This window comes from Centruroides vittatus, unplaced genomic scaffold (genome assembly GCF_030686945.1).
Source record: "Centruroides vittatus isolate TY-2023 unplaced genomic scaffold, ASM3068694v2 contig_474, whole genome shotgun sequence".
Taxonomy (NCBI): Eukaryota; Metazoa; Arthropoda; class Arachnida; order Scorpiones; family Buthidae; genus Centruroides; species Centruroides vittatus.
In genome coordinates this window covers 3,425,277-3,438,773 of record NW_027122266.1, presented here as the reverse complement: position 1 = coordinate 3,438,773, position 13,497 = coordinate 3,425,277, and the positions used below count along the sequence as shown (strand labels likewise).

At 34.1% G+C, this 13,497-nt stretch overlaps 1 protein-coding gene across 1 annotated transcript in view; it reads right to left on the bottom strand.

The window, feature by feature from the left end:
• srl (spargel) overlaps window positions 1–13,497 on the bottom strand; it is a 42,191-nt gene that overhangs the window by 25,635 nt on the left and 3,059 nt on the right. The window contains exons 2-3 of the mRNA XM_067273258.1: window positions 3,379–3,469; window positions 3,069–3,215 (exon numbers count right to left, since the gene is read on the bottom strand). Coding sequence (XP_067129359.1) covers window positions 3,069–3,215; window positions 3,379–3,469 — 238 coding nt within the window. The remainder of the gene's footprint in view (window positions 1–3,068; window positions 3,216–3,378; window positions 3,470–13,497) is intronic.

The window sequence follows — 13,497 nt, the reverse complement described above, 5'->3', positions numbered from 1 at the left end:
TACTTTTTTATTCTGTACTGCAGTTCTGTACCTTGATTTTATTATATAATATAAAACAAGTAATGAATTTTTTTAATAAACATATTTTCACAAAATTGTGGAAATAAAACTGTAAAAATAATAATAAAAAGCAGAAATTAACACTTTCAGCAAGAGCCACATAAAACTCAAAAAGAGCCGCATGCGACTCTCGGAGTCGCATTTGCCCATGTCTGTTATATAGCAATACCACTAGTAATTGTGACCCAATCATTTATTTGGTAATTTTATCAATATTTTTTAAATGATTAAAAATAAAATTACAGAATTCATTACTGGTAATACTAGTCTCCAAATCTATTCCCCTGAATACAATAAAACAATTTGTTAGTCATTCGACCCACAACTGACAGAGAAGAGAGTTTATGAAAACAATGTAATTAAACATTTAGCAGTTTGTTGTCCTTCACAGTGGGGAACCGGCAGAGTCTATTACTTTCACGGGAGAAAATATACAAAGCTTTCTACTACCCTGAAGTTGAAAAATAATACAATCCCATGAAATTTAACAAATCTGACATTAATAAGTAAATGATGAAATTATTTACAGAGAGTTGATATTTGATAAGTTTAGTTTTTTGCTCTTATAGATCAAATTACAGAAATTATAAATAAAAATCTCATTTTTTAAAAATTAAAATCATAAAATTTCGCTTACAAAAGATCGAGATGGAACGCACACTTTTTATTTTTATAATCGCTTTGTTTTATTAGACACAGATATTATTCCTATATAGATTTATTAATTATAATAAACATACATTATGTATAAAATTACATTAAAATAACACTGTAATTAACGTCTGAAATGAAAAAGTAACTTGAATGAGTCTCGCCTCCATATTAATTAACGCGCATTGGTGTAGCTAGAGTTTGTTATGGGGGCCTAGTAGAGGCTGTAATTTTCTGGGGAGGGGCACCAGGTTAACTGGGGGGGGTGCAATGCCCCTTCCTAGCTACGCCCATGTTAATGCGCCACAGTAATTAATTGATCACGTTGCATCAAATTAAATAATTTATCAAAATTAAAATAATAAATACGTTTATAAAATAATTGGCTGTATCTGTTCGCAATGATAATGTAAAACACACTGTACTTATAGTTTAGCATTTCCGATATTTAATTTATTTTTGAATTTTAAAATATAAGAAAAACAATTTTTTAAATAAAGTTTTACGCATTTATATCTGCAACTTTAGATAATACAAAGATATAAGAATCCATCAAAAAAGTTAATTAATAATAATTAAAATTGAGGAAAAATATAAGTTTCTTTCAAGGTAAGGAAACTTGTAAAAAGTCAGGTACGCGATTACGTGACGCCCGTCTCCCCACTTTGCGTAACCAAACGGTCGAGGTTGAAATAAAACCCCAGCAGAAGTAAAAACGAACATCGGCGCGTGTATAGGACAATAAACTTGAACGGGAGCAAAGATGAGACATGACACCATGTAATTTATGCTAATTACTTTCTAATATTAAAAAATTAAAATCTTCAATAAATTATAATTAAATTAATTTTTTGACTGAGTTCGACTAGAAGCATATTGAAAAGCTAGATTAAAGTGAAAATAGCGATTTTTCGACACTAAATATTTACAAATTAATTTTTTAATTTGGTGCCAGATTGACCACAGCTGTTCAATTGTGCATGCGCATGACGAGTTTTATAGTTTCTGTTGAAATGGAAAATGAAGGACACCGTTAGAATGCAGAAAACCATGGTGCATGCCAAATATATAAGCACCCACTTAAAACCAAACTTTTGTCTTTTTCTAAAGATTGTCTCTACAGAAGTTATTAATATTTGGGATATTAGTTTAAAATCTTGTATTTCCTGGCACGAGATTCACTCGATCTTTAATTTTACAGAGTGCTAGAAAGATACAAGCTTTGAAACGAGTGTCCTACAACGTTTTATTTAATAATAACAGTAGAAATCAAATTTATTATCGCTCAACAATTATTTTCGGTTTTTCTATGGTTGTCAAAAACAAGTAATGTCATCATTTAGGCTAAAGAATAGCAGGCAGTTGGGAAGAAGTTTGCTTAGCAACTTACTTCAGAAAGTATTGGGTCCTATACAATTTTCCGTTGCTAAAACATGAGTTTCTACTGTTAGTATTAAATAAAATCTATTTCTTTCTTTTGTCCACTGCACTTAAATAAATACAAATGCTAAAAATAATGCTGTATAAAAATCACTCTTAACACCGAACTAGAAGTGTACTTATGTCTTAATGCAGCGTGATTATATCGAAGTGCCGCGGAGATCGGTATTTCACAAGGATACAAGCAAGGAGAACCCACGTGCAAATTCCTACAGCATGTGCAGAGTATCAAGCTTTGGGAAGCTCCTCGTTTTGTTAGTCTATATAAATGTAGTACACTACATGTGTATACGACAGTGCCTTATCATGTCGCGCACAGTCCATAAGGCATATGGGAACGTGCTGGTCGCTATTTCGCTCCTGAGCGCATTTACGAAAAAAAAATTTCACATGGGAAGTGAAAAAAGCTAAAAAAGTGAGTTTTTCTCAGAAAAAGCTAAAAAAGAGAGGAGCTATGAAAAAAAGCTAAAAAGCTAAAAAAGAGAGTCACTTTAAGCCAGTGTTTCCAACCTTTTTGTACCTGAGCCCCCCTTAAAAAAAAAAAATTCTTGCGCCCCCTTAATTTTTCTAACAATCTAATTTCATAAATACTCAAAGCGCGCTCGGCTCCAAACGCGAAAGCGAGATGTTCTCGTTCCAGCAAGAGTATGGATGGATGTTTAAGCATTTGTACCCGAAAAATTCGCGGCGAGGATTGTGGATTACGTATACCTATTTTGCTGATTTATTTTTTTGACACCTATTCGACTTTTTTGGTTTGTATTCGAAAATGATATTTTGGAAACAGCTGCATGCCCCCCTTGCAACAGTCTCGGGCCCCCTAGGGGGGCGCGCCCCACAGGTTGAAAACCACTGCTTTAAGCCCTGTCGGATCATCACTTTTGAATATTTACAACAAAAAAAAATTTTAATCTTACCTGAGAATTTTCTGTAAAATTCACTTCATTATTAAGAGATTGATTAGAAAATTGGTCAAAATTGTGGCAGCATATTGTATCAGATAATGACTGATTGAAAATATCAAAAACTGTATCTCTGCTTTCATTATTTAGAATATCTTCCACCTATTTGAAAGGCAAATACTTACTTAATACACAACTGAAAATAATTACTAAAATAAATTCTATACTATTTTTCTTTAGATTTCTACATTAGTCATTTAATTACATTAAAATATTTAGAATGCAAAAAATAAGTAATACTTTAAAAATTTTTCTAATTATTTACTTGATACAAAGCTGATCCTGAGACATATGATTCAATAGAAGTTTTATCAATAATTCTTTCTGCATTGTCATGTGGACCAATCAAATTGCTCCTAATAGTAAATTATAAAAATACAAATATTTTAAAAATACATTTATGTTATAAATTATTTACTTAATTATATTAAGATATTTAATAAACTTTAAAAATTCTAAGATAAAAATATAACATAGATATTCAGTGAGAAAACATGCTATATTATCAACATTTTCATTCCATGAAACAAATTTAGGGCACAACCAACTGTCTACACCAAAATGGAAAAAGATAGCTACACTATTGTAAAATACTTTTATGTAAAATGCTATGAAAAAAAGTAGTAAAATATGAATTATTATACATCTGTTGTTGCTTGATAGAGCCATTTAAAATGTAAACAGTATTTCATAGTGACTTGAGACAATACAGAAACAAAAATAGGTTAAGAGAAAATGCATAGTGTCATTCAGATAATGTAATAGGGAGAATAGCAATATTGAGCAAACAACTAAAACAACAACAACTTTCTGAAATCATTCATGTATGCTGCATATTTACTTTAATGTTTTACCATTTGATCACACACACAGCAAGTTCCATTTTAACAAATAAAAACATTATCACTCTTTTTAATTAAATTTGTTTAGTAGCTGTATTTATGTTAACATAGCAATAATAGTAACTTAGTAAATCTGTTAAATGGAATGCAAATCGACCAACAGTGGTATTATGTAATAGAGGGCGCAACAGACTAATAGTTTTATGTGTGGCACCCTACTGCGAAAACGTTCTAGTATTGTAAAAAGCGCAATGCTTTTCGAACAACCTTAAGTGTATATTTATAGAACCAAAATTTGCTGTAAAATGTTTGAAATACATCCGGAAAAATAGTAAGTACGTATTTACTTTTAGAAAACTCTATATTAGTTACACAGATCTTTATAAGAAAACTTTATAATTATAGTACTACTGTAAGTACACGGGATAATAGGAATTAAAAACGAATATGAAAACAGATACCAGTAAGCAATGTATTGTTAATAAGGAGTATACGAAGAACTAAAAAGGTATAAAAAATGTATTTAGTTAAAAATGTTTTTTAAAGAATTTTTTGTAAATCTTATTATGTACGTACTCGCGTCACCCATGTTAACAAAAAACCTTTGATTTCCTGTAGCACTGATGAGGGACCAGGACTCATAAAACTGGTCCGAAATGCATTTGATGAAGAACCAATAAAAAAGTTTTAAGCCTGTTTAGCTGTAAGTTAGTCTACCGAATATTTTCGGATTAAAGAGACAACCACCTATAAAAAAAAAAATTATCACTCTTATTCTCATTTTGTTTAAAATGGTAACAGAGTATTACTTCAAAGTTAAATTTTATAATACCCTTCTCTAAAAAGAAAACAATAATGTGCACATAAAATTGAATTGAATAAATAAAATATTTAAAGAAGTGAATTCAAATACTATGTAAAATATATTCATCTCCAGAAGCAATGAATAGATATATATTTTTTTGACTAGTTACCTTGGATTAAATCAGTTTATACATAGGTTAACAACTGCTCCTTTACAACTGGTTAATATTAGCCAAAAAGTATTACCCAGGCATCCAGGTAGACTTCCACAAGACACACCACCTACATAATGAATCTAAACCATATGTCCTTAAACATCTGGAACAAGTGGAAATTTACAAGGCCACCCACCATAACACAGGCATAAACTATTATGACATTGACTCCCTACCCACTGCCTAGAAGTCTTTAAACCCCCCTCCTCTCTTCTTACATCGTGTGCCCTTCCCCTACACACAGGTTTGGCAATCCTCAGTGTCTTCTCAGCAGTTTGTTTGCCTGATGATGCCCATGTTAAATGGGCATCGTCAGGCGACTTATGTGAATTACTACTGAGGCAATTAGAGAGAGGGGTCATCCCCAAATTTACAACCAAAATCATTTTATACCAAAGATATATAGAGGACGTGATTGTCATCTAAAAAAAGGAATTGAATGTCAACAATAATAACAACCCCTACAGACTCACCCTCAAACTAGATCAGTTGTCAACATCCAGTCTGCACTTTTTGGACAATCTTCATACAGCTCAGCAAAGGTGGGATAGAGACGAGGGTACACTACAAACCCTGCTTCTTACCATTATACATACCGGCAAACTCTGAAGACCTATATCCCCATAAAATTCTGGGCATTAACAAATTGGGTGTTTACGCATAACTCTAGTTGGGATAACACAGTCAAGAAGCTTAAACACCTAGAGGATATTGCCACAGACCATGAGTACGAAAGGGACTTAATTCATAGTTTAGCTCATGACTTCTATAGGCCACACATGGGGTGTCGCACCACCACAGACCAGGGGGATCCAACAAAATTCCTGATTGGGACCCTAATGCAAAACACATGGTCATAGAGTACAACAAAAACCTGCATTCCTTATACAAAGAAATAGCACAAAAGAAGGGGATCAAATTAGCATACATAAGGATGCAAACAATTTACTCGTTACTAAGGAATGCGAAACACATACCAGATAACTTGTGGGCACCAGGGGTGTACAGTGTCCCAATCAGGGTCCACAGGTTCCAGAGAGACTTAGTCTACATTGAATCAACTGAAAAACCTTTACGAGAAAGAATCATGGAACACAAATATAACATCGACAAAGGAAAGCACACCACTGTCCTGTCAACTCACGCCACAGACCCAGATATACAGGTCGACTTAGAGAACACCACTCTCATAAGAAAATCATTCCAGACAGACCACATCAGGGCCCTGGAAACCCTTGAAATTTATAAAGCAAGCAGATCGAAGAATTGTATAAATTTCAAAGACAACAACATGATATCATATGCATGGCAATATGCTTATGAAGAACATCAAGAACATCCCCATCAATAATTACATATTATATGAAATCGTCGGGGGGTATTGGAGGAGTTTGGAAGTGTTAAGTCTAACTATGGAGGTTAGTCTGCATCACAGATAGATATTTGTGTTCCAGCCCGTTGGCTTGTACGTATTTGTCACTTAGAGGAGAACAGTTTTCTTTGTCTTCTGCCTTTGCCTCCATGATAGACTAAGCAAGCAGGGGTGCGGTTTGGTAGTTTCTGTCCAGTGTGGAGGTCTTTCAGGCCTCGGGGGAAACATTGCCACCGCCGGACACAGTACCACGCTCTGTTCACATTGACTCATTTTCTCTCTCCACTCACTGAACTGGACAAACTTCAATTCATTTGTCTGGATTTTCCCCCAGATCACCTTTATACAATAGACCCCCATAACAAGGGTTAACATAACACAGATTCATGTAACATGCTAAAAGACTCGTATAACACGGTAAAATGTCATCGCCAACTTGTGTTGCAACAGGATTGGTTGAATCTGGACCCATAGTGGATATTGTACAAACTGTTGAGTTTAAACAAGCACTGGACCTACTAAAAACATTTATTATTCAACAGCCATAAAAATTATATTTTTATTAATGATGTCTCCAAAGTTAAGTTATTTTTCTGCGAAAAATTCACTGATCAGAAAACACACATCTGTTGTTTGATGAGCCACTCCACGACAAAAACAAGCAAGCAATGGCATCATCAAACGGTGCACACTCGGTAAGTAATCCTACAATTTTTTGTTTATAGCATAGTTTATATGGATTATTCCCAAAATATTATACGTGATTTGGAAATGTTGAGTCAAATTAGTCTAGAATCGATTAATTTTATGGAAGAAAACCTTTCAAACAGCTGTAGCCCTTAAACTGTGCACATGCCGGGCTGTGATTGGCTCATGTATTTAAGTGACTCATACAACACAAATTCATATAACACGGAACATATCTACCATGTTATAGGGGGGGTCTACTGTGCAATGTTTTTGGAAGGACACAGTCCTCTCCATCGCCTGCATCCAGCAGAGTTGCATGTGGCACTCCAACCATACTTCCCTTACATGGACCTACTGACTGACATTAGATATTCCCAAGGGGGTTCTCTCCTCCTAAAGAAGCAGGACTCACTTTCCGCCAAGGTGGCACTCCAAATTGCCACCCTGGCCAAGTCCACAGTCTGCGGTCGGCTGGCCCCGGCCTGCACCCTTATGGCATACCTCCTCCGGGGGTCGACATCTCAATAACAGTGAGGGAGATTTGCAATGCACTAACAGCGGCTAATCACCTGATCAACAAAATCTGTCAATTTACACGAATAGAAGGAACCCTCATCCCCCCGTATAAGTGTCAATGGCCAGAGCCGTCCTGCTTGACAATATTACATTGTATTATCAGTGCTATACATGAACGCGCTACATCCCTCGGTCACACCAATCTGGACGCTGCCTATCCTTTGGTCACTCCGCCCGAACCTGCCAGGGGCATCGCCAGTGTTTCAACTGTGGGGATAACCATAACTCTGCTAATTGCACCTCCGCTGCCTGCGGTTGTGTGCACTGTGGGGGAACACAGCCTCAACTCTCCTAACTGCCCGGCTTTCCGCCAAGAAGTGCATCTTCTAAAACTCAGTGCGCTACAGCGCTGCTCATATGCTGAGGCAAAGTAAACCTAACATGGCCCCCTCTCACACCTTCGCTCAGATGGTATCGGCCTCCACCAACACTGCGCAAGAGATAGCCCCTCGCTGGGAGAGGGTCCTGAACAGCACCTCCAATGTGCTGCAGGGGGACCTGACGGCACTTCTGCACCATGTGACACAATTAGAATCAACAGTGGCAGCCCTCCAAACAGAAATACGGAATCTTTGATGAACTGTCCGCCTTCTATCACCAATGCTGTTTCGACATCACCTCTGTCCGACCATACTCCGGTTCCGGAACAAGCGAAGACCTCTCCAATACATAGTAAATGCCCTTCCCACACGACAGGAGCATCAACTGACATACAACACAGCAAAAATAAGAAAGGGGACAAACATCATCAACCTGCCACAGCAACAACGTCCAACACAGACGGTCCATTGTCGGATATGGACGCTCTACCTACTCCAGGGCCATCCCACTCACTGTCCCTTGAGGATCTCAGTCCAATCTCTCCAGCTGAATTGGTGAAACTCCAACAATGCCAGTCAACAACCCAGCATCCACATGGCTAGATCCCCAAACAATCAACACATTCTATGCCTCGTCCAATGGAAAACACATGGAGACTACGGTTGAAATGTGACCTTCTCGTAACCTCAGAGTGGTATTATGAGGCGGACATCAGCATCATACAGGAAACCTGGCTCAACCCATTCAGGGCCCTCTCCCGGTGTGGGGCCACCTCTTGCGCAGCGTTGGTGGAGGCGGATACTGCCTGAGCGAAGGTGTGAGTGGGGGCTACGTTGGGTTTGCTTTGCCTCAGCACATGAGCAGTTCTGTAGTGCACTGAGTTTTAGGAGACACACTTCTTGGTGGAAAGCCGGGCAGTTAGGAGAGTCAACGCTGGCTTCAGTTAAGGAAAATACAACTCCATTTAAATAAATATAGGAAGGTCATTCTAAGAGTAAAGAACGTTTGTTTCTCTAGATATTTTTATTTAAGATAAAAAAACAATACTTATTTTACAACACATATGATAACTTAGCTATTTTTCAACGTTATTGCCATACAAATATGAACATTTGTCTTAGCGTATCACCAGCTTTTTTATGCCATCCACACACTTAGTTACCTCCAGTTCTTGAACCAGTCATTAATTAACAGCCTCTTTCAGTTCATTGCAACTTCCATAGTGATTCCTGGCCAAAAAATCCTTCAATTTTGGGAAAAGGTGGTAATCACTCGGAGTCAAGTCTGGGCTATAAGGAAAAAACTTTCCACTTAAACTGATGAAGCAAGTTCATCATCAATGCAGCAGCATAGTTGGTGAAAATTTACAGACAGAAAACCTCATTTATCTGTCTGTAAATTTCAATAGGGTGGACTTTTCTCACATTCAAAAAGTGTATTACATTACGAACCTCACACTTGGCAGAATCTTGAATTTTGTCACACATTTCAAAGTCACACTATAAACAGTAAATGATCACTGTGGCTCGCTGTTAGCATCAGACTGACACAAAAAAATGAGAAAGTCCATGACATAGCAGTGGTGGGTGGGGGAGAACTGTGCAGCTCATCAGATCAAAATGTTCTTTTCTTTTAGAATGACCCTCGTACAATATTTAACCATATACAGCCAATTACAGAAACAAGTTTTTGATTAAAGACAGTCTAATCTGCAGGTCAAAAACAGCAAATAAAACTACAAGTGAGACTCTACTAGAAGTTTATATATAACAAACACATATTACATTTTATGCAAAAACATTTTACAAAGTATCAATTAGTGTCAATCTTTCAATTGTCCTATACTTTGAGCCATTCTTGTTGTAAATGACAAAAATTCTTTATGAATTTCCTGCCACGAGTGTTTTTTCCTATTTATTGAATTTATGTCATATCCCTTTTACTCTGTTGCCAGCAAGCCTTAGCTAAGTCTATTAAAACAGTTTTCTCTTCCAAAAAGTTTCTCATCAACTTTAATGCATGTACTGTAAATTCATATTTTCTGCTGCTTTCTGTAATGTCATGACAAAAGCACTGGTTGGTTAAAAATGTCAAGATAGAAGGAAAGAGCAACTTTAAAAACATAACACTGTCCATGCAGCTTAAATTATAGTAAAATTTTAAAACATGTGAAATTAAAACCTAACTTTACAATAGAACTTGTGAAATTACAGTAGCCCTAAGGTGCTACTGTAATTTAATTTCACAAGTTTAATTTCACTTTTCAAATTTAATTGTTTAAAACAAATTAAATTTTGTGAAAAGTTATTTAAGCTACATGTTAGCATTTCTGTAATCAGTCCATAATATCAAACTAGCACACCAGGCTTCAAACATTTGTTTCATAAATTTTTTCAGTTTTGACAGAGAATGTGCATGATGCGTTGAAGACAGCTATATTCTTTCAGGTATTTATTCAGAGACCCATGTCTCATCTGTCAATAACTGATCCAAATACAGTGGAACCTCGCTTAACAAGTGTAATTTGTTCCAGAACCTTACTCGTAATGTGAAACACTCATTAAGAGAAACAATTTTTCCTATAGAAATTAATGTAAAATATGATAATGCATTCCATACCAAAAAAATACTCAAATACCATACTTACTTGCATATAAGACGAGGTTTTTATTCATTTTTCACTGCTTCAAAAAACTAGGTCATCCTATACTTGAAGGATCCTTTGCGTTTTTGCAATAATTTCTGTGAACCGTGTATAGTTCGTGCTGCCATTATAGCACAGTGTCATTGAGGTCAAGGTGAATGTAGCTTTTAAAGAGATGATCTGAAAATAGCTGGTCACTTAGCAATGATTATAAATGTAGTTATATCATATTTGTTAAATTGGTATTTTTAATGAATATTTGGACATTCTGAATCATTAAAAATAAACATTTTCTTGTCACTTGCATTATAATCTTTTGGTTTTGCTACATGGGTATCAGGTGTGTTGAAAAAGCAATCTTCAAAAGCTGATAGCAATCATTCAGGAAATACTGTCTTTTAAATTCACTCGACAGATCAGAGGATGATGCTTTGTGGAGTAAGAGTGAAAAAGAGGAGAATTGTAACGAAGCTTCGGAGGGCGAGTCCAAGTAGACAAACGGTGATAGCCTCAAGAAAACATGATTGTTTGCCTTAATATGTGCATTTGATGATAATTTATTTGTAATGAAATGAAATAAAATTAGAATTGTATTAATAAATCTAATTTTCTTTATTTTGATCTTTAAAGTCACACCTCGTCTTATATGCGAGATTGTCTTATACACGAATAAATATGGTATTTTACATATAACATTTATTCAAAGAAAATTATACAATATACATTGTTAAAGAGTCTGAATCATCATCATCTTTTCTTCTAGCATAAAATGAATCAACCTGGAATGTGAATTCAATTTGCAGAAAACAAAAAGTCACAGATAATAGCATGATTGAGCATGCAAATTATCTGGGACTTCCCTCTCCTTGTCACTTGTTATGCAAAACTTTGCTCGTTAAGTGAGTCATTTTAAAAAAAATATATTTGCTTGTTATGCAAGTTACTTGTTAAGCAAGGCTCCACCGTATTCATCTCTTCCTCTGTGGTAGTATTCAAAAAATGCCTGAGATGCAAAGCAATAATTTGTTTCTGCTTGTATCCCAGAGTAATCATTCATGGAACTAATCTTGCACAAATCTTTTGATAGTGAAGGTAAATAGTTGACACCACTTATACACATTTCCCTCATTCATAATATCATCTCCATACACCTCAATAAGCCGATGATACATTTCAATAGATCAAATATCTTTTTGCAATCAAAAGATATATTATTGAACATACCTTGCAATTGGCAGAGTTGTTGATTGGCATGTTTTTCTATAAATAGCTAATAAATATTGTCCACAACAAACAAGCAAATGGAAGCTCAAAACTTTTCTAGAAATTCATTGAACAATAAAAGAATTTCTCTGACCTTATCAATAAAAGCTTTGATCAATGATCTGCATAGATGTTTTGTGCAAATGGTTCTTACTTTAAAAACAACTCTTGCATCAGCTATTTTATATATGTGAAACACTTTAATAGACTGTAAACTGAATTTTTTTTATTACTTAAAAAACTTATTAATGAAAAACACACAAATATACCAAAAACCATTAAAATTATTTAATGACACAAATGTTTTTAATATTCATTAATATATAAATACTGAATTACCTGATGATGTTCATGAGTAACAGACAAAAATGTTTGTATCATGAAATAATTTTACCAGTTTTGGATATATTTGTGTTTTTTTCATTACATGCAACCAGCTTTCGAAAAAGTGAAAAACAACAATTTATTCAATAAAAGATGCTGATAAAATGCAATAGGTAAATATTGTATATAAATATGTTTTCATTTACTTAAATTTCTCATGATTGCAGTAAAAATATTAAATAAATCAAAACTTTTATTTAATTTTTTTATAAAATGCATTAAAAGTATAATCATTGTAAAAGACGATAGTATCAGTAATAAAAAGGGGGAAAAGCTACATCTAAGTACTGGTGAAATAAGTCACTAATTTAATATAAACTGAATGAAATAAATGAATATAAATTGTACATTTACATTAAAAAAAAAAATGTGATAAGTAATAATATTTAAATGAAACTTATAAACAAAAAATATTTATTTCTTCATTCTTTAAAAATTAATATTTTTTTTTTTTGTACTTCGAACATTATACTTTGAAATAAGGCAAGAATAAAAGAGTAAGTCAATTTTCTGTATTTTTTGTTGATAGTTGAAAAGTTAAAGAATAACACGTGTCCAGTATTTTCAATTGAAAACTCAATTTTAATGTCCTACAACAATCAAAATCCCATGTATAAAAAAACTCAAAGTGGTTCAAAAAACATAACTCTAAGAAATAAATTATCTAATATCCTTCAAAATTAATATCTAAAACTATCTTTATTGGTTAATGTTACCCTAAGTATACAAAATGGCAGCTAGTCTCTGATTCCAGCAAGGAAACAGTGGGACGCACATTCTAACCTAACCTATTCTAATAATTTGGTTGCTAATAATTATGGTAATTTATTAGAATAGGTTAGGTTAGGTTAGGTTAGAACATGTGTCCCACTGTTTCCTTGCTGGAATCAGAGATGAGCTGCCATTTTGTATATGTAAGGTAACATTAACCCTTTTATTAAAGCTTAAAAAATATTTCAATATAATTAAAATGTATTTAATTAAATTTATTTTAATTAATACAACGGATCAAAGTGTCCATATAATCAGCTTTGATACAGTTTAATTTCTTTATTTTTATTCATAACTGTAATTTATTTTTAATTGCATTAAAAACTTTTATACAATCATTCATCTCGTCTTGATAAGTATAATCCATTATTATAAGATTAGATAATTAAAAACTATGTAATTTTTAATTTTTGATTGATAGTCAAAGCATTCAAATATTTTCTCAACTCCTTATTGTTTAAAAATTCTCTTATTACAAATCTAATATTTTTGATTAAAAGTA